The 26,251-nt window shown below is 39.4% G+C and overlaps 1 protein-coding gene across 4 annotated transcripts in view; it reads right to left on the bottom strand.

The window, feature by feature from the left end:
* Window positions 1-26,251, bottom strand: part of BEST3 (bestrophin 3) — a 474,344-nt gene that overhangs the window by 121,377 nt on the left and 326,716 nt on the right. For 3 of the 4 annotated variants that reach the window (XM_044088000.1, XM_044087997.1, XM_044087998.1), the window contains one exon: window positions 13,172-13,326. In XM_044088000.1, the coding sequence (XP_043943935.1) occupies window positions 13,172-13,326 (155 nt within the window). Of the gene's footprint in view, window positions 1-13,167; window positions 13,327-26,251 lie in introns of those variants that run through there. The other variant, XM_044087999.1, reaches the window with a different exon arrangement.

The raw sequence follows: 26,251 nt of genomic DNA, 5'->3' as shown, positions 1-26,251 counted from the left end.
TGTCATTGAAAGAAAGGACATTGTTGCTAAGTACCAGATCTAACAAGGTACCTATAAGTAATTGTGTATCCTTGTCTATACTAGTTTCTCTACACATTACTTCCCTTTTCGCCTCTACTCCAGATTCATTTGGTATTACTGTAAAAAGGTTATTAACATCCATAGTAACTAGTAATAGGGATGGTATTGTAGCTATGCCATGTTCTAATGAAGTTAGATCTTTCAGTAACTGCTGAGTATCTCTTAGTATGGTCGGTACATTCTTTACTAAACTCCCAGTTTAGACTCCAAGTATATGGATATATTTTCTGTCAACCATTTACTCCCTGCTATTATAGGTCGCATAGGTGGGGGAAATAGTTGCTTGTGTATTTTTGGAAGTCCCTTTATCATTGGAATTAATGGGCATTCTGTGAGGCAGTAGTCATAAAATTCTTTATTTAACTGCCTACACATTAACATGTCGTATAAAGTATCATGTACCTGAAAAATCAATCTATCAAGCTCAGTGTCACTTATAGCTATATATTTGTCTGTGTCAGACAGCATTACTATCATTAATTCATTATAAAAGGTGGTGTCCATCAAGACAAGTCCTCCACCTTTGTCAGCTGGTTTGCAAGTAATACTTTTATCTTTCGATAGATTCTTAAGTGCCATCTTTTCATTATAGCTGACATTATAATAAATACGATATTTCTTAACATCTGGAGAATGTGAAAAATTGTGATAAAATTCACTTTCACAGACTTGCAGAAAACAATTAACAACATTAGGCATATCAGGCATAAATATACTGGGTTTTCTAAAATGATTTCTATTGTCCATGTTACAGTTGTTATTGTCTTTAAAGAGTATTCTTAGAGAAACGTTTCTGCAAAACATGCGTAGATCAACCAGCAGCTCCGATATGCTACTCTGCTGTGACGGAACAAACGAAAGGCCTTTATTTAAAAGGCAGGTTTCAAACTCATTCAACGAACGACTAGATAGGTTAAATGTTAGATCAGTCAATTCCTTTGTTTTCTCCTTACCTCCATGTTTTCTTCTGAATACTTTCTTTTTCGTCTCCCCCGACTGCTTGATCTGTTTCGATTCAACACCCGAAACGTTACTGGAAAGGGTAAAAAACCATTCTGCATAGCTGTGGAGCCCTCCTTGGGTCTCGCACCTTTTTGTAGAATATCATGTCTTAGTCCTTCTTGGTTTGATGGCGGTGTGTCTACCATCGATGTTACTTCGCCTGCATCTTGGCGCTCTACTTGCGTCATCTCAGTCAGTGGAATGACGTTGGTAAGATGTACAGAGTTCGTGGAGTTAGGGGAGGAGTTGCCATTCAAACTAGTGGCAGCCTGTGAATTTTCAGTTTGAAATGGTTGCGATACGTTGTACAGAGCGTGATTATTAGAATTACTCTGAGCAGCATTATATCTCGGCCAGATAAAAATCTGGCCTGTTTGAAAGTCATTGTAATCTCTATGTAATTTCTTCTGTTTCATTTGTTGGAGCCTGTCGCTAAATGTCATGACTTGTGTGTACATAGCATCAACCTTTCTGGTGAATAATTCTCCTCTAAAATTGTCATTCAAATATTTATGTTGTTCTTTCACTCTATCAGCAAGTTCTTGCTCTATAGGAGTAAAATAGTCTATAAGGAGCTTGATGTATTGTTTGCTAAAGCCAACATTAAGTTCCTGCCATTGCTTTAATAGCAGAGGGTGCATATCTCCATAGGTTGGCATACATAGAATACGCAGCCCTCTGGGAATCACACCGAAGTGAAGGCAAGCCTCCAGATGTCGTCTTTGCCATACGAGTTTGTGCAACTTATACATGTTATTTTCCAAGTCTCTAAGATTAGCAATAAATTCTTTGTGGTCAATGACAGTACCTGTATAAGTATCCGTTGGTAGGGATCTGTCCAGATCCAAATTCAATAGAGGATTTATCTGTTGGTTCATGATATCCTTCCATTTATTCACATTTTCTTTAGGCATAGGATTGTAGTCCAGTTCTATAGGAGTATCTTCCATCGTGTGACAGTAATGCTGACCCAATAAAAATAGAAATAGCAGTAAAATAAAGGTGATTACCATCCAAGGATCTCGGTTTGAAAAGCCAATAAAGTCCCAGGAAAAAGCCAAAAACGTAGATCACCACGATGTAATGAAGTATAAAAGTCTTTATTAAACACAACACAAGCGCTTTCGCATACTCCTGTATGCTTCTTCAGGTTATAATTCATTACAGAAAAATCACAGGTATATGTAGCAGGATTAATTAGTTAATTTCCCGCTCTTTTCATAATTAATTCCTCATTATTGAATCTTACTTACTTTCAAGTAAAGTAAAATTAACAACTGTGAATATTTGTTATTAAAGTTTCAGCTACATTTCCTCGTTGTGGCTCACTTAATTTCTGACTGTTAGCAGCAGCGCTGTTTGATTCCAGTGGTATCAGTGGCTTTTAACATCCTCTTGGGTGTTTTTGGTGTTTTATCTGGTTCCAGTTTGTGTCTTCTAAGCAAACATTTGCCCAGACTGACACGAAACACGAAGCAACGTAGTTAAAACCTACCTAGGTGGGGGGTTACACCCCCCACACCACCGAATGTGGAGGACTGCTCCCCACACACACGCCAACTATATGTACCAACTCCGGGATCGTACTACAGTGGAGAAAAGGGCATGTTGAGCAAGTGCTCACTTACCCTGGGAAAACTTCGCCATTCGGGTATTTCAGTTTTCGTGATTTTCATCTCGAGAAAATGATGTTCGGTTATATGGGCGTTGATGTTTCAAAGTAGATACACTCAGACGTATGTATAATGTTCATCTTAAAGAGCCCTGCTGTGGAAATTAAGTTCCAAGTAGTGAACCCTCAGCTATCAGAAATGAGTGGTCAGCCTGTATGACGCCTGCAGCATCGGGCCTCAAAACACCCCTGGGCAGGTTTTAATTACACATTACCACACACCCTGGAGGGCATTATTGCTTGCTAATACATGTTAACAGCACCAACCAACTATTTGCAGTTTCTTAGCCAACCAATCACAGAATCTCTAATGTTATTGTGTAAAAAGTAGGGTTTGGTGTGTCTGTAGAGTGAAAACATTCTAATGCCTATACATTTGGGAGCTTGGTTATGGGGTAAATATTCAACCAAGAGATGACTGAACCACCTCAGTCCTGTAGTGCTTGTTAAAACACTGTGACAATACCCTTTGTGGAGTTTTGGCTTATTGATTCACTCCAGGATACTACACCTCCCAGCCTTTAGTTTTTTTTTTTTGTTTTTTTTCAAAACAGAAGACTTTGTTTCCAATAAAACAGCCAAACAAACAACAAAAAAATAAAAAAATGACTGTACACAAACATTTCCTTGTTTATATAGTCTTCATTTGCCAGACATTTCCAACAGTTTGTAGAAAAATAAACACTAATAAAATTAAAAAAAAAATCAAAGTCCTAAATCTCAAGCTCAGAGCACTGGAAGAGATACCAGATAAAAAGAACCATGTCCAAAAACCAAGACTCACTCCCCTAAGAGAAGGAAACCAGTCTGGTGGACCCCTCCCCTGCTATAAACAGGCTATACAATAGAAGGAGGAAACTAGTTCAGAAAAAAGAAAATCCCAAGAAGGAAAGACATCCCTGATCAGTATCAGTAAGAAACTAAGGTCCCTCATAAAATCATCCAAGACTAACTTCGAAAGAAAAATAGCCAAGGATTCGAAAGATAACCACAAAGCCTTCTTTAGCTATGTCAAAAATCTAAGTGGCAACTCACAGATATGCTCTGAGCTAGTGCAAAATAGCACAAAATATACTGAACCTACTGATATTGCCAACATCCTGGCAGATAGATTCAGTGCAAGCTTCACCCCCCTCTCACCCCCAAAAGGGCTCACAACAATACCGGAAAAGTGTAGTGTCCCAGAAATCACATATGCACAGGTGAAAACAGCCCTTTCAAAAGCCAAAAGCACAGCGTCAATGGGGCCAGATGGTGTCCCAGGCTGCGTCTTGCAGAAGCTACAGAACAAACTAACCCCCCACCTAAACACACTGTTTAACCTCAGCCAATCCACAGGCTATGTGCCCATAGAATGGCACACAGCAATGGTTATTCCGCTCCACAAAGGAGGGGCAACACGTGACCCTGGTAACTATCGCCCCATAAGCCTGACTAGCCTGGTCTGCAAGGCCATGGAGCACATAATCATGGAACTCATTAACAAAGACATTGGGAACCTCCAAACACTTGACCTGACCCAGTTAGGCTTTGTTAAGTGCAGATCATGCCTACTAAACCTGGTTGACTTCTTCGGGACAGTCACCAAGGCCATAGATGAGGGGAAGGTGGTTCACACAGCCTACCTTGACCTCGCTAAGGCTTTTGACACCATCCCCACTTGGGAATTATAGAAAAACTTACCAGCCTGAACGTAAACCCCTACGTCACAAGATGGGTTGCCAAATTGCTTACAGACAGAACTCACATGGTAAGAATAGTGGGCTCCAGGTCCGACGCTAAACCAGTCACAAGTGATGTCCCACAAGGCTCGGTCCTGGGACCCCTACTGTTCAGCTTATACTTCTCAGAAGTACAGGCAAATGCAGGAGGACTATGACTAACCAAGTTTGCCGATGACTGCAAACTGGGAGCCATAATTGACTCTCCGGCTGACACGGACATTCTCCAAAAGGGCCTTACTGAGACGGACACCTGGTGTCAAAGTCATGGTCTCAAGCTAAATGCCAAAAAATGCATAGTCATCCCGTTTGGGAAAAACAAAACAGCCATGAATTACCACATAGGTGGCAGCCCCCTTAATACAGAAGAGGTAATAAGAGATCTGGGGACCCAGGTAGATAGTAATCTCTCCTTTGACAATCATATTGCCAAAGTAGTTAGGAAATCCTTCTATGTAGCCCATCTAATTACTAAAGGGTTCGCATCTAGAAATAAAGAGGTTATCATGCCCCTCTACTCATCACTCATCAGACCCATCATAGAGTACAATGCCCCATTTGGGATGTACCTCACAAGACACTTCCAACAGCTGGAAAGACCGCAAAAGTACCTCACCAAGAGGATTACTGGCCTCAGTCATATGTCTATGCAGCCCGAATGGAAAAACTCCGGCTGTACTCAGTGGCATATCGCTTACTCAGAGGTGATCTCTGCCTGACTTACAAAGCCATGTCCAACTCAGAATTGATGAACATGCTCAACCTAAAGAAACCCAAGTCACTGCGAGCCACTCACTCTAGTGAGCTAAACCTCGCCACAATAATAAATAGAACATGCTGGAGGGATAGATTCCTGTCACAGAGACTACCCATGCTTTGGAACAAAATTCCTAACTACATTAGGCAGAGCCCTTCACTAACACTCTTCAAGAAAAACCTTGACAAGTGGATGGGTAACAGAAAATACACCCCTGGGATCACTTCATTGGCTCTGCTTGACAGAGGATCAGTTAATTAATCAAAGGGGTGGCGAATGCTGACACACTCTGGCTAGGCTTATAAATGCCCTTGGGCAGATAGCCTAGTACCTACCTATGAACCTATGTACCTAAATAGAATGGATGAATCAGAAAACAAAATGCCCTACTACACCCAAAGTAAAATAAGAAAGAGGAGTCAATGAACTGATCTGCAGACACATACATATCGTAGAACCAGCTCCATTCCCTGGTGCTACTCAGTGGTAAATGGATATAAATGGAAATGTGCGGTCACAGACGAGACAACCAGTTCAACTAGCAATCAGCTTCATAGAATAAAGAGACAGCATTGCATATAGCAAGGTGAAGGGGGGAACAAAGAAGAAGAATAAGAGACGTAATCAGTCTGATCTTAAGAAGATACTATATGAATCTGCCAGGATCATGGGGACAAGAAGATAAGCATGTATCAGTGTTTGGAAATCAAAAGAAGAAGACTGAAAAGCAAGAGATCTGGAAATCTGTCCTGAAGTTACTGGCATTTTCTCTGATGATTCAGATTACCAGGAAGAGCAATGCTCAGACCACTGAGGTGTGTATGTGGGGGAAGGGGGTCAGGTAAAGGTAAGTAAGAGAAGGAAGCAAAAAAAGTTAAAAAAAACAATTTGCCAGTGGGAAATGTACACTCAGAAATATAGGTGACCATTAAATGAAGCAGAAGTTCTCAGGGACAATGGTAATCATTAGTAGTTTTTGTCTGTGCTAATAAGAACTCGTATATCTCTTTTATTTTTTAGAACTGATCTAAGGAGAAGGGTGGTAAGTGGATGTAAGGGACTACATAATGTACATCTCTCCTCTCAGTGTATAAAGCTGAGTGAAAATGCTATGTTCAGAGACTGACTGAGCATGGATATAGGGAGGTTTGGAGAGTAAGAGAAGGGGTGACCAAAAAAGAGTTATAAACACGGTGTCAAGCTTGGTGTCAGTAGGAAAGACAGATACATAATAAAATTCAAAGGGAGAAAAGCGCAGTAATAGATTATCAATAATGAAAGAGAATAGCAAGCTGTAATTTTCATAAAGTAGGAAAAAAACAATCTTTTTGATTGATGGAGGAATAAGTGTTATGAATGGGATGAATGGATGATAGAGAGAAAACAAGAGAGAGAGAGATAGGGGAGAATTAGGAAAAAGGTGTGGTGATAGGAGCTGGTGGGTCCAAAAGATGGGGAGGGTAGAGGCATCTAGCCTAATGGAAAGAAGTCATGCATCTCCCTAGACATGACTTTCAGGGAAAGGCTAGGTAAAGTAATAGTGATGTGATAAGATACCGAAAGAGACATGATATTTGGGCAGCTTCTGCTGTTTGGTTATTGTCGTTGCTCTTTTTTCAGCTTATTTATAGCTGAGTACATCTTGATGGATTACACATACATGTATCCTTTTCATGGAGGTCAATAAAAGCTATACAAAAAATCTAGACCTGTTATAATGGTATTGGTAATAGCCAGTGCCAGCTGTGTGTCTGTGATCCAGAGATGAGAAGAGTGAGTGCAAATACCACCAGTGCCACGCCCTCATAGAAATCTATTCTTTTTAAATTACCTTCATTATTAATGAAAAAAATCGCCTCATTGGTTCCTGCAAACTTTTCTTCATTTCTGAGCCAGACTCCGAAAACTTATTTATAACAAAAGCAGGGTGAGCTCAGTTGCCCAGTCCCCTACATCTGCTACCCACAATGGCACTGTAGGGAGACTTCATTAGAGCTGTATTCTTTTTTATTAATTCCCCATGCCCCGCTCAATCCCATCCAGCCTCATACTGTTCTCCCTGATTTCTACCCCCAATCATCCCTGAATCCCCAAACTGCTTCTTTTCTAATACCCCAGATATGATCCTTCCTCAGATGGGCCTCCTGACTACTCAGTAAATGATACTTATTTTTAAGTCTGTGGAATGAGAGCTCTAGTGATTTAAGTATGGAGCTGGGGAGCCATCGTACCTGTAGTGGCTGGTCAGTCATCCTAGCTGTGGATGTTCCTAGTGCAATGACATTAGGATGCCATGAATTAAACATGAAATGTCCTGTGAGGCTTCTAATCACCACCAGAGCTCACTCAGGCTTGGCATTTTTCCTGGCTCCCCACCCCAGGGTAGGAGAGCTGGCAATCAGCTACTTAATCCCATCCAACCTACTGGCAGCTTCAGTCTGTTCCTAAACTGATGTTGTTAGAAGCACAGACTAACTCCCTACTTCTACATCATTCTGCTGGCCACCAAAGCTGTTTTCTGCTGTCAAAAATTCCTTTCTTAACTGAGAGTTTCATAATATTGTATTAGTCTAGTATGCATAAGCTATAATGCCACATTCACTTCGCTCTTCATTTGCATGGATTAGTAGAGCTGAGATAGACAATAGGTGTCGTTAGGTGTAAACGTGATATTTTAACACTGGTGTTGTGATGTTGTACTGTTATGCAGGTGTTACTATTTTGTTAGAGCACTGGGTATGAAGGCTACAGAGACTGTGGCAAATGCACTCAGAAGACCATGGTACTTATATAATATCTGACTTTTTCCATCTTAATATTACTGTTATAAAGAAAGAAAGCCATAGCTACTTACAAGACAACCTTTAAATTAATTTACTTGATTTTAGTAAAACAATTCTCATATGCTAGAAATGTTATACCACCATCTATAATGTGTTTTATGAGTATAGTCCCACAGCAGCAATGCATTGTTGTACTGTGCACTTTTGTTATTAAATTATAATGCTACACTGTAATTATAGGAAAATCAAAAGACTCCTGAATATATAATGCTTGCAATTAGACAACTGCTTTTGAGTGCTTTAGTACAATATTCAGACAGTATGAAGATTACATTTTACAAAAAATAGTCTGGTCCGAGGCCCTCTCTGCAGTGGGTAAAATAACTACAAACATCTTTTTTGTGGCCTTTCATGCAGTTTTTCTTTAAATCCCAAATGTCCAAAGATGATCACGTGTTCTACCTGAAGCCAGCATTCCTACATATAGGCTAACGTATGTTTGTAATCATGCTTGTAAAGAAGTTCTTAATAAAACTGTTACATTTTCAGTACTGTGTATTACTGTTATGTAATCTGCTATGACTTTAAAAATGCAGAGAATGCTAAGTGTATATGAAGTTTCTTGAGATTAATGCAGCAAACAGTCAGCAGGGGAGTACAAAAGTTGAGACATCTACAAATTAATAAGTTGAACATAGAAAAAATATGTCGGGGAGTGGTACTGTTCCAAATATCAGTGAGTTTACAAGAAAAACTGACCATTGTTAATTACTGGCACATCCTTAAGATAATTTCAATAACCTGGTAAATAACCTCCACTGAAAATGGGTATTGCTCAGATGAACTTTCCTGGTAAACAAATACCAAACAAAACAAACAATGTTTGAGGAAGAGACTTGACTCTGAAAGTAAGTCTAACTGTTAGATGTTGAGGAAGGATTTGAATGTCTGCACTTCTGGAGATGTATAAATAAATGTTTGATATATGATTTGATGCTGTCTATTCATAACTTAAACTTGAAGCTGGCATTTGTAGATGGAGTTATTGTTCACAACTTTAGTGAATCCATTTGTTTCCGCATTCAAGACTGTATGTGAAGCTGAGTTTTGTAAACCACATTAACAATAAGTTACAAATGCAATTTGCATTCAGCTGAATTTTCAATATTAAATAGTTTAAAAATGATTATAATGTCATTATTCATAGTGCTGACAAAAGGAGTAATGAATGGTGACAAATATGAAAGAGATGCTAAGCATATTAGCAGATTGTAAGTATTACATGAAGTTAGGTAATCCAGTGCCCTCATTCAAACACATTGATTTTATGCCTTACAACTTGTTTGTGTGGAATGCTGTTAAAAGGTAACAGTGAGTTCTGGATTATTTAATATCCACAATGTCCTATTTTATATGGCTTGTCAAAAATTCATAAGACATAAAAATGAGTTCATAATGAAATGTTGTCTCCCTTAAATTCGAAGCAAAACATCATAACACAAATATGTAATGTACATCAAACCATAAATGTAATACATCTCAATATAAAACCTCAGAAAAGAGTACTTTTAAAGTGTTGTGCTCCCTTTGTGCAGTTTCCCATGTGGGGATCTAGTCCAACACCCTGATCTCTCGTTCTCTCTCATCTCATAAGTAACAGGCTCAATGAAAAGGGAAAACCGTTAAAATAAGAAACTCACCTTTTTCATTTTCTCTGATTGTGCCACCTGACAACACCTGCAACAAAGCAAGCTCCAACATACTAAGATGTCAGTAGCATGCAACAGTGATTCAATAACCTGACAAAGGAGTGCATAAGAAGCAATAATTCTTCCTATAAAATTCTACCTGCCAGTGCCTAGGCACAGTTATTTAACGCAACTGGTTTCCATATTTGTTAATTTCATTATTATGTTTTATATAACCTGACCTCCAACAGCAATATCAAATACACATATTATGAAAGAAATTTGTCATAACTACTGATATAAAATCTTCCTTCCCCTACCCTGCTTTTAATGAACTCTGTCTGATGGGGCACTACCTTGATTAACCCCCCCCATTGGAAATCTGGGCATGGGAGAGAGCTACTGCCCATTCCTCACTGCCCACCACCAGAGAGTGGCTTGGTGAGCTGAAAGTCCACCGAGGACATACATAACACTGATGCTGGTTGTGGTTGCATGTGTCCTGTTCCATCCCATCCTCCCCTGCCTCCCAATTCGCCAATCAAACTCAGGTTGATCTGGAAATAGTAAGGGATTTATTCTTCTATGGCACCAGAACTGACTAGAGGCATAATGTTGCATTAAGTATATCTCTCTCTCATTTTTCATTATTTAGAAAATTATTTCAAAGTCAAATAAGGACTGAACAAGTGGTATTGCATGTCATCCTTGTAAAGGGAAAACAAAAAAAAAAACATAGCCCTAGCTATGGAACTAATCTTTTATTTATTTATTTTACTTATTTATTTAACATTTGTTTACTTGAGTAGGGCTACTGACTAGGTCACTAATGGCCTCTGGTTTTAAAATGTGTAATAGCTGTACTTCCATATGATTTGGTCCCCTGCCATAAACAAACTCTACAACAGAAGAAAGAAACTGTTGCAAAAAAGAATAAAATCCCATGATTGGAGGAACTCCCTGGTCAGCCTCAGTAAGAAGCTGAGATCACTCATAAAATCCTCCAAATCTAGTTATGGAAACAAAATCGCCACTGATTCTAAAGACAACCACAAAGCATTTGATAGCTATGTCAAGAATTTCAATGGCAACACTCAGATCTGCTCTGAGTTACAGCACAATGGCACTAAATATACAGAACCAACTGATATTGCCAACATCCTGGCAGATAGGTTCAGTGCTAACTTTACCTCCCTCTCACCTCCTAAAGGGCCCATCTCTATACCTGAAGAATGCAAAGTTCCTGTAATCACGGCTGCACAGGTAAAAAAACACACTCTCCAAAGTCAAAAACACAGCATCCATGGGACCTGACAACACCCCAGGCTGCATTCTACATGAACTACAAAATGAACCACCCCACCTAACTGCCATGTTCAGTCATAGCCTCACCTCAGGCTTTGTGCCCACTGAATGGTGCACAATGATGGTTATCCCACTCCACAAAGGGGGAGCCACCACAGACCCCGGGAACTACTGCCCCATTAGCCTGACGAGCCTGGTCTGCAAGGCCATGGAACATATCATCATGGAACTTATAAACAAAGACATTAGTAATCTCCAAACTCTGGACCCCACCAAGTTCAGGTTTGTAAAAGGCAGATCATGTCTCCTATACCTGACAGACTTCTTTGAAGCAGTCACCAAAGCCGTAGACGAGGGTAAGGTGGTTCACGCAGCCTATCTAGACCTCACCAAGGCTTTCGACACCATCCATCACTCTGGAATTATAGATAAACTCACTAAACTAGATATAAATCCCTATGTCACAAGATGGGTTGCCAACTGGCTCACTGACAGAACTCACACTGAGAAAGTAGCAGACTCCAAATCCAACTTCAGACTAGTGACAAGTGGAGTACCACAAGGTTCAGTCCTGGGTCCTCTCCTGTTTGGTATCTACGTTTCTGAGGTACAGGCTAACACAGAAGGCCTTTGGCTAATGAAGTTCGCAGATGACTGCAAACTAGGAGCCATAATCGAAACTCCTAACGATGTGGGCATCCTACAAAAGGGCCTCAATGAGACAGATGCCTGGTGTCAAAGCCATGGCCTCAAACTCAATGCCAAAAAGTGCATTGTCATCCCTTTTGGTAAAAACTCTGTACCCATGAACTACCACATAGGCAGTAGTCTACTTAACACTCAAAGTGTGATAAGAGACCTTGGGACACAGGTGGACAGTAGTCTCTCCTTTGATAATCACATCGCCACAGTAGTCAGGAAATCCTTCTAGATGGCACACCTCATCACAAAATGTTTCTCATCCAGGATAAAGGAGGTCATTGTTCTCCTCTACTCATCACTCATCACTCATTAGACCCATTATAGAGTACAATGCCCCTTTGGTATGTACCTCACAAGACATTTACAACAACCAGAAAGGCCACAGAAATACCTCACAAAGAGGATTACCGGCCTCAAACAGATGCCCTACGCAGACCGTCTCAAAAAACTCCAGCTTTACTCTGTTGAATATAACCTACTCAGAGGCGATCTCTGCCTAACATAAAGAGCTATGTCAAACCCACTGTTGGACATGCTCCACTTCAAGAAATCCCAATCCCTCCGAGCTGCATACTCTAGGGACCTAAACCTTGTCACCACAATAAACAGAACATGTCCTAGAGACTTCCCATGCTTTTATTTTTATTTATTTTATTTATTTAACATTTGTTGACCAGGAAAGTCCTACTAGGTTCCACAGATCCTGTTTTCAGCGGAGGCCCGGGGAAAAATGCTCCAGAAGCATGTCTTTAAAATGTGGGAGGAAACCGGAGTACCCAGAGGAAACCCACGTGAACGCAGGGAGAACATGCAAACTCCACACAGAAGGCACCCCAGCCGAGAATCGAACCAGAGAACCTCTTGCTGTGAGGCAACAGCATTAACCGCTGCACCACTGTGCCGCCCTACTCTGGAAAAAACTACATATCTATATCAAACAAAGCTCCTCAATAGCACTCTTCAAGAAAACTCTTGATTATTGGATGGGAAATAGGAAATTCACCCCGGGGATCACGTCTGTGGCTCTGCTCAACAGAGGCACAGGAAAATAATTTTCTTGGGTGGTGAAAGCCAGGGTACCTTTTTGGCTAGGCTTATATAGGCCCTAGAGCCAATAGCCTAGTACCCTACTTATGAACCTATAAAGTAGAGCCAATGCCTTTTTCTGTAAAAATGATTGTATACATTGACCAGTAGTATGTTTTTGTATAAGAATGGTCCACTCAATATCAAGACAATGTATGTAGTAGGCAGGCATATTAAGTAGAAACATTTAGGTTGTACAGCCTGAAAATATTGCCTTTTATATGTCATAAAGAAAAACAATTTATATACATATCTATATCTAACGATATATCTATAGATATAAAAAGCAAACAATTAAATAATATGCATGCTTAAATTATACATACAGTTGGTTAACAGACACAAGACATGCATTGGCTAAGTATTTTACTTGCATTCATGATTGTCTGAAGGTCCACACTGTCCCGGATTCTGCCCTCCTTTCTAGCTTTAGATGCCAAATTTGCAAACCAGACTAATGGGACCCAGTATTTGAGATGAGGAGATTTAAGATTTTCAAAAATATTCCGTTCCTCTGGTGTCATAAAACCTGTTCACAAAATTAAAAAAGAAAATGGAAAATTGAAAATATCCATAATAGCCCGAGGTAACTGATAATGGACTACAACACAGTAAGTGAAGAAACATGTCAGCTGCAGGTATGAAACCTGAAAGACTTGATACTTAAGGGATGTAAGGTGCAGATCATAAAAAAAATTCAAGCAGCAATATTTGGAAAGGAAACAGAACAAGTCTCAGTTTTGTAGTCTGTTTTTTTAATCTGGTGCTTCCTTTTGAACTTCTGTACAAACTCTGAAATTGAATTTTTGAACTCCTACTACTGTAGTTTCCTACTGTTGTAATTTCTTTTGTTATGATATGAACTTTCTATTCTTATACTACTATTGTGACCTTTTTTATGTGCTTATCACAGATTATACTGTACTCTTTTACTCTGTATTTTGTTTTTCAAGTAAGTATTGGCTGAAATGAGGTCTTGTAGATCAGGCCATTACTCCTTTTAAACAAACATTAAATATATATATATATATATATATATAGATATATGTATATAGATATATGTATATGTATGTGTGTGTATATGTATATATGTATATAGGTATATATATATATATATATATATATATATATATATATATATATATATATATATATATATATATATATATATATATATATATATATATATATATATATATATATATATATATATATATATATATATATATATATATATAAACACACATCAATAAATTGAACTTCACCACACCGGCTTGTACTGAAGTAATTGCTATTGATGGGTTGTGATATGTAGATTTATGCAAGACTACCATGGGTGTCATCTAAAATGGCTAAAATGAAGAGGAAGATGAGCAATTAAGCAACAGAGTTATTTAAAACATTTGTCTGATGTTATAAATGTTAGCACAGCAAATACTTCCAGCAAGATCTCTTTGAGAAATATACAATGAAAATCCAATAAAGCTTTTAAGGAAAACATCTGAATGACTAACTCATTTCAGTAAGAGAAATTGTACCAACATAATTCTCATTCATTACAATCTCTTCTATAACTCAATTCCCTGCCTTTATGCACCAACTCACTTATAACAGCGATGTAATTCAAACATACCATCCTGCCCACTGATGCCAGAAAAAGAAACGCATTTAACTTGTCCTCTTTGCTGCATTTGCCTGTATATGAATAAGTATAATATATTGTTTCAGTGACAGAGATGTTTTAATAGGCCAGTACACAAATCAGCAAATATCAAAGCAAACAAGCATGCAGATTAATACAAAAGCATAATGATGAGCCACTGATCGCTGCATTGGTTTGTTAGTATTAATGATATTAGCAGTAATGGAAGAAGAAGAAGAATGTCACGCAGTCAGAAACTAAACAGCAATATCAGTGCCATTTGTTTTCTTGTTACAATCGGTGTCCCTTTTATTCCATTGTCAAAAACAATGGTATATGTTGTCTTCCCATGAACATTTTAAAATAGTTTATGTTTCTTTACCATGATCATAAAGTACATACTAACTGTGTCCTGCCGAGAATATCCAAGTATATGGAAGTTGTCTTAATGCGGCTGCCAATGTAACTCCTTAGTGTCTAGAAACTGTGCTAATTCTATCATGCGTTTTTTATTTCACAAGGCATCATAGCATTTGGAAGCTCTACTGCATCTATCAGGCACAGAACAACCTAATGCTTGGAGGCTGGATCCATTTAACCACTCAGATAGCACTCTTCCCACAGTCATAAAATGCAACATGGAATGTTTCATATTTACTCACTGTTGACGTGACAACCTTACCCCGTGTGAAAAAATGGGAAAGGCTTGAGGATGGAAGGATGGATCCTGCACCTTTATTTTAGTATTTATTGATGTGTGATCTGGATTAGTTTATTGGATATGTTTAAAGGATTTCAAATAAACATCCATGCTCCTGTGAAATATAATTTCAGTCATATCCTGATTAATTGGCTATGCCTGCAGATAGTCTGTAACTGCAAAGCTCTGCTGTAGATTGGATTATTGGAACAAGGCTCAGTGTTGGCCTTTCCTATTGGTTGCATTGTTTGAAACTGTTTTACTTAACTGATATTTAAACACAGCATTTGCTGGGGTTTGTGCTCAGTTTACCAGAGCTGCTCAGAGTTTGGCGTCCTTAGCCAAAGATCTGAAATCAGTCTGAATGAAATCCAAGGCATCCTGTGAATTCTACTGAAAAATAAGTATTTTTATGACCTTTGTTGCACTTTTAAACTGTTTTCAACTGTATTGCCACCTACTTTAAACTGTTTTTATTGTTTGTAACTGTGTTTTCTGCACTGCCTATTCACAGTACATGAACAATTTATAGCATAAGCTACATTCATACTTGCTGAATCCAGACTGTCTGACATTTTCTGAGCACTAAAGCCAGCCATCAAGCAATAAAAGGGGCCGTCCTGCACCCTTGGGGCAGCAGAAGAGTTTAGTCAAGGATCCATCTGAGTTGGGGATTGTAGGAACAAGGCTCAGTCTAGGGCTTTCCAGTTGGTTAGATTGTTTGAAAACTGTTTTACTTAGGTGATATTTAAACACAGTGCTTGTGCGTATCTGTGCACAATGCAACAGGGATTAGCACTGCTGTGTATAGATGCAAACACATAAAATGACACATTTTTTCCCTAGATAAATGTTAGGGAACTCTCCTAAGCTTCCCTGCTTCTTGGCACACAACACAGTTGGGCACTGCTGCCCAGACAGCAACCCAGCTGTGCTTTTTGAGGCATTGGTACAGGTTTCTACCCCTAAACCTCCCATAGTTTAGCTGATTTTACTAGTTCTACAATAGAACCTTATTACAGAATACAACTGGTAAAATGGAAGGTCCATTACCCACCATTTCTGCAGTCAGCCTGATTGACATGGGCATCCTGAGGCAATGTAGCAATTGTCTCATGTATGCAGACAACTTACTACTCCTAAAACATACAAATACAATATGTGAGATGTATCTGTGCTATGAATCTAGAATCAATGCTCTGTCTCTGTCTCACGTAACAACAAACCAAATACCAAGCAGGTTGTCAGCACTCACACTCCACCTCCATACTAAGCACACAACAGATAAACCCACATATGTGGAGGTACTCACTAGAAATATACCAAAAGAGCAAAGACCTCTCAAGCGCAAACCTCCTGCACACAATACAGTCTCAGCAGCACCCACTACACACAATAACATCAGTGTCTCACCCAATAAGCCCCTAAGGCAAAACATATCTAAACCATATGTCTTGGTCATATGCGACTCCATAGTGAGACAGACAGCTGTCCCCCTCACTAGGCTGGACAAGTAGAAGGTCATGGTCAGCTGCCTGTCTGGTGCCGGGATCCACCAAATCATGCCTGTACTCAAGTCTCTCAGCAACAAATTCTGTTATGACTCTGTCATAGTCCATGTTGGAGTGAATAACTTGAGATGAACCTCACTGGACAATATGAAGAGAGATATGATGGAGCTTTCAGATTATGTGTCCCAGGCAGGTATGTCCCTAGCCCTAAGCAGCATTCTTCCCTCACCCAGGATGATGCCACAATACAAACAAAAAATGATTGATTTCAACAATTGGCTTTGCTTCTGGTGTCAGTCCAGGGGGATCCAGTATCTGACAGCCTAGGAAGATATGGCCAACAGACCATGCTGCTTTGCCAGAGATGGTCTTCTCCTGCTGCCTCTAGGCTTTAGGTTGCTGGCAAAAGTACTTGCCTCCTCCATAGTGCCTTTTTTAGGCAATGTCATAAGAACAAAATTCCCAATGCAAAAATATCCAAGGCCTCAGAATATACCCTGTCCATGCAGGGTAGAATGCTTTCCACATATTCAGACCACACAACGAACATGAAAACAACAAGGGGTGAAGAGTATCCATCTTCATTAAAGACATATACACCTCTAGACTGGTTAAACAGTACAGCTCCCTAGAGTTACTCCAAGTCCAACTAACTGTAGGAAAGACCCCCCTCTATGTCATTGTTAGCTATAGGTCCCCCACCATGAACCACAAAAACCACACAGCCTACCTGGACCTACTTGAGTACAGCCAAATATCCTGGTTGTGGGTGACTTTAACTACCCTTCCATCGATTGGGTAACATATATGAGCACAAATGTGCACACCCAAAGGTTCCTGGACTTTGTTAAGACAAATGCTCTGGAGCAGATAGTCAGCACCCCCACAAGGGACTCTAACATCCTTGACATAGTCAAGTGGGGCCCTTCCTGGTAAAATCGGATCATAAATCAGTCTCGTTCAAAGTAACGATTGTACCTGACCCACCATCAGGAACAAAAAGGTTAAAAATTCTCCAAAACAAACTGTAGTTTACTGAGCGGTGGCATCAGTAGTTTCAGATCGCCTGCCAGCAATGATCCCTATACTGAGATGTACACAATGTCCTGTATAAACACCTATATAAATATATAGACTTAGCCATGTCGGAATGGAACAAACCAAGATCCTTACATAAAAATATGCCACCCTGATGGACATCCAGCATAAATAGGTTATACAATAAGTGAAAGAAACTGCTGTCAAAAAACAAGAGGTCCCAGCAAAGGAGGAACTCCCTCCAAAGCATAAACAAGCAGATTAGACATCTTACAAAGTCCTCCAAAGTGAATTATGAAACTAAATTAGCATCCCTATCTAATGTAAATCACAAATCATTCTTTAGCTATGTCCAAAATCTAAAATGAAAGGCCCAGCTCTGTGCCAAACTAGCTGTGAACAGTAATACATATACTGAGCGTGAAGACATCATCAACCTGCTAGCAGATATGTTTGGCAAAAACTTCACCCCCTGTCCCCTCTAATCATACCCCATAACATACCTGCTATCAGTCCTCTGCCTGGTATCTCCAGAGAGCAGGTCATAGCCACACTCACAGGAGTTAGTGGAACCACTGAGCATGCTGTTAAGTCTCAGTCTAAGCACTGGCTTTGTCCCAGCTGAGTGGAAAACAGCAACCTTAGTCCCCTTGCACAAAGGGGGTCTTTTAACCAGCCCCGGGAACTATAGACCCATATGCCTATCCAACCTTATCTGCAAGGCCATGGGGAAAATCATCATGGATCTTATCAACAAGGATGAAGGTGACCTTCAAACTCTTGACCTAAACCAGTTTGGCTTCATTAAGGGCAGATCTTGCCTGCTAAATCTGGAGGACTTCTTTGAGAATGTTACCAAGCCCTGGATGAAGGCAAAACAGTTTACACTGTCAGTCTTGTCCTAGCCAAGGCCTTTGACACAATGCCTCACTAAGGCATCATTGAGAAACTCACCCAGCTGGGGATTAACCCTTACATCACTAGATCGGTTGCCAACTGGCTCACAAACAGAACACATACTGTCAAAATTGGGGATGCCAACTCTACTAGCAGATCTGTTACCAGGGGTGTTCCACAGGGATCTGTGCTAGGCCCCCTACTGTTTGGTATCTATTGTTCAAAAGTCCAAGTGAAAATAGATGGTCTATGGCTTCCCAAGTTTGCTGATGACTGCAAACTGGGTGCAATCATCAAATCCCCCAAAGATGTCAACATACTACAAAATGGACTTACACAGACAAATGATTTTATGTCAAAGCCATGGACTTAAAGTAAATACAAAAAATGCATTATCATCCACTCCAGCAAAGGAGAACCCCCTCTAATTACAACATAAATAATTTCCTCCTAAGTTCAAACCCAGTGGTGAGAGATTTAGGAAAGTAAGTTGATAGCAGCCTTAATTTTGTTCATCAGGTTCCACAGTAGTAAGGAAGGCCTTCTATGTTCCACACCTCATAACCAAGGGTATAGCACCCAAAGCTATGGAGGTTATAACTCCCCTGTACTTGGCTCTCATCAGACTAATAGAGTACAATGCTCCCTTCTGTATGTACCTCACCAGACAGCTGCAGCAGCTGGAGGGACCTCAGCAGTTTCTCACCAAAAATATTCAAGGCCTACAACACCTATACATGACCTACATGGACAGACTGAAGGCACTATCACTTTACTCAGTATTGTATCGCCTACTTAGAGGCGACTTATGCCTGGCCTACAGAGCAGTCTCAGACCCTGCCTTGATGAAGCTGCTGCACATCAGCAAATCCAATGGGACAAGATTCACTCACTCTAGGGACCTTAACCTAGCCTGCGATATTAACAGGACATGCTGGAGAAAGAGATATTTCTCCCAGAGGTTGCCACTCCTCTGGAACAAACTCCCAATTCATGTGAAACAGAGCTCCTCGACCCTATTTAAGCGAAACCTGGAAAATTGGATTGGATAGCATAAATTTACACCAGGGGTTTCACCTATGTCCCTCTTAGACAGGGGCAACTGGTACTGATCTTAGATTCACACATAAACGTTGACTATATATCTTGGTCCATAAGGGAACAAGGGTATAACATGGCTAGGCTTGTAGAAGCCTTAGGGCCAATAGCCTAGTAACCTCCTATGATCCTATGATAAAAAAAAAAACAGCTAATGGTTCTGCATTTGCATGACATAGTTCATCTCAAAACCTAGAAAACTATAATCTTACATTATTTTGGTATACACTTTTACCTGTCTATATAACACAAAATGAACCACCATAATTTAATGCACACACATATGACTAGTTCACTTCAGCCTCTTTCTCTTAGCAGCCCAGTATCACATTATACTGTTTCTATCTAGTCTTTATCTTGTTACAGTAGAAACCCTAGATATATTAGAGTTGAAGAAAAGTACTTTTTTTACTTTATCATCATTGATGTTAACAGCAGACACTGATATGAATCTCAACCTCACATTTAAAGTACCTGTGCATACTGTACAGAACTACTTTACAGTGTAGCATGCACTTTACTTCAAGAAATTTATTATAACATATTACTAAGAAAAGAATAATTTCATTTACAGTTATGTTTTTATTTCCTCATAATCATTGTAAACATTAATGACAAATTAAGAATTATACTTTAAAGTGCTCCAAACAGTTTAAAGTAGTTCATAGACATGCAGTAGTTTTCCTACTTCTTGCAGAAGCAAGTTCATGAACAAACTGCATCGTATAGAAATGACACTTTATGGCTCTTTTGTTTACTTCCTTCTTACATATTCTTGGTGGCCTTCTTCTTCATCATCTCAACCATCCAACACCAGTCTCTGTTTCAAATCCAAGGTACTCCTGCTTTTTCTAGTCAGCTCCTGAATTTTTTTCTATTGCTCACCCCTTTTACTTTTGAGCTTTGTAAAAGGTTTTACTGGCATGTTCTGTCTATGGGCTACACCATTGTCAGGGAAATAAGAAGCAGAAGTCCCTTCAACTTGCTGTCTCACTTTTTGCTGTGTAAACTTTTTTTTTATTTCTTTCTAAACCTGTTCCGCATCCTAAAAGGTTTCTCCTTTTGAAAAAAAAAAATCTAAAAACAGCTGAATCTCATGCCTGCCTTTCAATATCCTCTAATAACAGGGATAAGCTTTTTTTTACTTTCTTCTGCTTGGTGCACAGTAAATAATCATTTTCCATGAACACTCTGGTATATTTAATTGATAATACTTTACCCTTCTACCACAATTTTGTCAGGAGCAGCTCCTTCTACTGATATGATTGCATCTTTATTACTGATTTTTTTTTTAAATATTGCTCCTTTGTCTCACTGTTACTGCTGTAAGACTGTGCTGAAATTGCTTTCAGCAAGAGATTTCCAGCTAGTTGTTTAAGTGGTTTGTGGTAACATTGCACTTGTGGGTCTCCTACTGTGTTTTTATATTAGGAGGACTGGGTTTATTCATCTTGTAGCAGGAAGTGTTTGCCTGGTGTATCTGAGTTGGGAAATACACAAAAGTTTTCTGTATTTTCTGCATTTTCTGTGCTGCTAAAAATTTTGTGTGTTTGTGTGGGTTAGCAGTGCCCCGTATAGTAGCAAAAACCTAGAAAGAATGGTCCATAAAACAGTACCATGTAAAGCAGTAATATAATGCAAATACCTTGCATGCTGACAAGCTTACAGTAGCTAGCTGGGAGTCAAATGGCAATACCCACAGATTTAGTTGAATTCAGTATTGTGAAAACATTAAAGTTAGTAGAATTTAATACTGTTTAGAATAATCTGCTCTAATAAAGCACCCTTAATAGCCTTCTAACTGCAATATGCCACCCCCTTGTAGCTCACAAGTCAAAAAGGACTGGAGAGTACGGTTGCGCAATTTCCTAACTTTTCTGAAGCCAGCTTGGTGGATATGTTCCTCTTGAGACAATGTAGCAATTGTTTCATGTTTACTGACAACCACTTAATCCTTAAAGAAACAGACACAACATATGAGAGGTGCTTACACAATGACACTGGAGGCTAAACTCTCACATACTAGTACACATTAGTTTGTGGAAACCATGCACACAACAACTGCTTCACATAATACACAACTTACACATAGACTAATGTATACTCAAGCACTCAAAAGCAATCTTCCTAGACAACAAAGCTCTCATAGACCACCCGTTGTCAAGGCTCTGCTTCATCAAGCCAAAGGGACTCAGAAAAAATACCTAATACCCCACATAGTGCCACTCTCAGTGGAGCCCCAAACATATTAAGTCCTAAGGCAAGCAAACACACTTCCCAGGACTTTTGTCTCAGAAGACTTCATTGTAAGATATACTGATGCCCTGTAACCAGATTGAACAAGGAGAAGAAAACTGTTAGTTGTTTATCTAGAGCCAGAATCCACCAAATCACAGACATGCACACTGGAATCATTACACCACAGTTACCAGTATGATTCCATCATAGTCCATGTAGGTGTAACTGACCTGAAATCTACCTTCCTTTCTTCAAATGTCTCTTTTTGTACAAGGATCAATGAATGCAATGTCTTAACTCATGCAAGTTAAGTGTTCACTTCGAAAAGCGTTAAAATGTGTTTCTGATTATGTGCAATATTAATCTGTCTACCTGCATGTCTGTGATATAATAGCTAGGTGTTGTATGTGTAAATGTCTGTGAAAATAGTCTATATGTTGTCTGCTCATTGAGTCCGGAGACACAGAATTTCATTCAGTTTTTGCACTTGTGTGATTTCTGAATGACAATAAAGTTTACTTTGACTTTGACTTTTTGACTTTGATTTCCTGGACTCATTATGAGGCATTATGGAGCTTTCAGACTATGTGTCTCAGACTGGCCTTGAGCAGCCACAGTATGAGAAAAAAATGACTAATTTCAACAACTGTCTGTCTTTCTGGTTTCATTCTAAGGGGATCTGATATTTGTCAGCTTGGGAGGACATGGTTAGACCACGTTGCTTTGTCAAGGATGATTTGCATCTCTACCCTCTAGGCTTTTGAATACTGGCTAAACTTTTTCTACCCTAATAGTGCCTTTTTCAGCAATGCCAAATTGACAAATCTACCAATATAGCAAAATCAACTCAAATGAGCCTCGAGGTGTTACTGCTCAATGCCAGGAGCCTAAACAAAGAACTACACTTCCTTCAAGTCTTCCTCACACTTGAGACATGGTGCAGTTACCGAGACATTTTTAAAGTGCAAGACAGCAACCCAGCAGTGTAGGGTTTCAGTGCCATATACACTTTTATACCAGTAGCTGCACGGACAACGGCTAAAGGAGGAGATGTTTCAATATATATCAGTAATAAGCATACCTCTAGGGTGGTCAAACAGGATGACATGCTGGAGTTCCTCTACATGCAGATCACCATAAACAAAACCCATACCATATCCTAGCCAGCTATAGGTCATCCTCCATGTCTCAAAAAGCTCGCAATGTATACTTGGACCTAATGAAACACTTACTATCCAACCTAACACTCTACTCATGGTAGACTTTAATTATCCCTCTATGAAGTGGAAATCCTACACAGCCTCAAATCTATTGGCACAGAGATTCTTGGACTTTGTAAATACAAACCCCATTGACCAAATAGTGAATACACCCACTAGAGGCTCTAACATACCAGACTTCATGCTTACCAATATGAGAGAATACTGTTCCCCCAATGTCTCATCCTCCTTGGTGTAAGGTCTAACCATAAAGCTGGCTCCTTCAAAATCAAAATCAATTCCATAATCCCAGTAAAACCAGTAACATTTAGGAACTATTCCAAAGCAAATCACCTTTTATTATGTGATAGATTCTCAAAATTCATTGCCCCTTCAAACCTAGAGAATACAGCAACCTATGCCGAATTGATATCAGAAACTCTGCAGAACCATGTCAGTGGCTGCATTGTGGCTGCTGTACCTACCAGAAGCAAGCCCAGGACTAGCCCTAGATTTAAACTGCTCTGATGGCATCCCAAATTAAACAGGATATGCAACAAAAGGAAAAAAAATTATGAGAAAAATCAGGAAGGGTAATTCCCATACAGATAGAAACTCTTTTTTCAAAGTCAGTAGTCAACTAAGAGGGCTAATTAGGCTGAGTAAAGCCACCTTTGAGGTTAAGATAGCCTCCCAAGTGAAAGATAACCATAATGTCTTCTACAGCTATGTCAGAAACCTCAAGGGCAGCACACAGCAATGTGCTGAACTGGTGGTCAATGACACCACATTCACCGAGCCTGGCAATATATCGAACCTGTTAGTGGACAAATTAATTTCCAACTTTACCCACCTCTCACTAGCAACTATCTCCTCAAAAACACCTTCAAACATAACTCCTCCAGCTACAACTATGGAGCATGTACTGGATGCGCTCACTATAGCCAAGAACATGGCCTCAGTGGGCCACAATAGAATTCCAGAATCCCTGGAGTCATTATTTAACAATATTCTTAAACCAGGTTTTGTGCCACATGGATGGATGGTTGTGATGGTCATCTCCCTTCATAAGAGAGGACCTTCAACAGATCCTGGAAACTACAGACCCATTAGTCTGACTAGTCTTATTTGCAAAGCCATGGAAAATAATTGTCTTGGAAATTGTCAACAAGGACATAGGACACCTCCAGACACTGAATTCATCCCTGTTTGGCTTTGATAAAGGCAGGATAGACTTACTGAATTTGATGGACTTTTTTTTGAAAAGATCGCTAAAGCAACAGATGATGGGAAAATGATGCATACTGCCTACATAGATCTGGCTAAAGCATTTGATACAATATCCCATTTGGGCACAGTCAACAAACTTATGGAACTAGGTATACACTCCTTTATAACACTCTGGATTAGCTAACTAGCTCATTGATAGGACCCAGGAGGTTGGAATCAGTGAGGCCACCTCCAAAAAGGGCCTAGGCACTAGTGGAGTCCTACATGGCTCTGTGCTGTGACCACTCCTCTTTGGCATCTATGTCTTAGATGTCAAAGCCAATGTCAAAGGCCTTTGGCTAACCAAGTTTGCAAATGATTGCAAACTAGGAGCAGCCACTGAATCTCCCCAAGATGAGAACACCCTTCAGGAAGGACTAATACAAACAAACTCTTGGTGCTAAAGCTGTGGCTTAAAACTCCATATCAGGAAATGTATTATAGTACCTTTTGGGGAAGTCTACCACCTTGGGTAACTATGTCATCAATAAAACACCCTTAAAAGTTAAAAGTTGATTCACTAGTCAGGGATGTGGGAACTCATGTATATAGTAAGCTAGTCTTTTCCCAACATGTATCCAAGGTAGTAAGAAAATCCTTCTATGTTGCTCAACTTATAAGCAAGGGCATAGATTATAGGTCCATAGAGGTCATCATGCCACTGTTCTCAGCCTAAATTTTGCTTGCAACATAAATAGAACATGCTGGGGAGACAAATATGTTTCTCATAGCATTCTCCAGAACAGGCTCCCCATCCATGTGAAGCAGAGTTTCTTCCTGTCCCTGTTTAAGCTCAACTTGGACCACCCTGGAAATTCACCCCTCATCTGTCTCCAATATCGCTGATGGACAGAAGCAGTCAGTAAATCACCACTTATATAAATCAAATTTTTGGGTCACATTTCGGTTGTACTGCTAGGCTTAAAAGGGCCCTGATAGTCATTATCATACTATATAACAACTCCTACTGTTAAATGCCAGTCCAATTGCTTATTTGTACTTTCAAAATATTCATGCAATCTTGTACCTTTCTCTGGTACAGGGGAATGTTGCATTTTTCTCTGTGTGCTCTGTCTTTTAGCTTTATTATTCTTTAAAGCAGTTCTTCTTGAGAAGTCTCTTATTCAGTCTTTCCTTCATTTCAACCTCTAATTTCTGAAGTGTTATTAGCGCATCTAAATAGCTACTTAAAGCTTCTTCTACTCTTTCCAGCCTTTTGTCAGTTCACTGTATGTATCTATTTTAAACACCTCTGAATACATTTAACTTAATTTTCCTGTAAATGTCTGGATGTTATCTCCTGTACTGAGGCTGAAATTGGAAATGCTTTTTGCAGAAAAGCTGCAAGGCACTTTCGCTCCAGTGTGTTTTTTTTTTCTTTTCCTTTTCTACTTGATTTTCTCTTACTTTCTCCAGCTTTCTTCTTTGCTGACACCCAGACAGTGGAGTGACTAATCAGTAACTAAATTTTACCCATATAAATGGCTGCTACTGGCTGCTTTCCAAGGTTTCTGTTTTCACAACAGGAGAGCTCTAATCAACCTGTTGATCAGTATGCAGCCATCTTTGAAGTCCTCATTTTTCATTTTTAATCAAGAGTACATAACTTCAGTTGCTTTTCCAAGATTATATGAGACTGCTGTTTAACAATCACTACTCTTTGGTATCTGATAAAAGTAACAACAAAATATAAGCAAGAATAATATTTCTCTTTATTTTACATGATTAATGATATTATGTGAGATAGTGTTTATGTGACTGAATACCATGTTTATTCAAAAAGATGAAGTATATCATCTGAAGTTGGTTTAATTCAATGATGAGCAGAACACCTTATCACCTGAAGGCTATTCTACTTTGTC

This window comes from Protopterus annectens, chromosome 11.part0 (genome assembly GCF_019279795.1).
Source record: "Protopterus annectens isolate FY-2018-M chromosome 11.part0, PAN1.0, whole genome shotgun sequence".
Taxonomy (NCBI): domain Eukaryota; kingdom Metazoa; phylum Chordata; order Ceratodontiformes; family Protopteridae; genus Protopterus; species Protopterus annectens.
The sequence above is the reverse complement of the archived record's forward strand: the minus strand, read 5'-3'. Positions and strand labels throughout refer to the sequence as shown.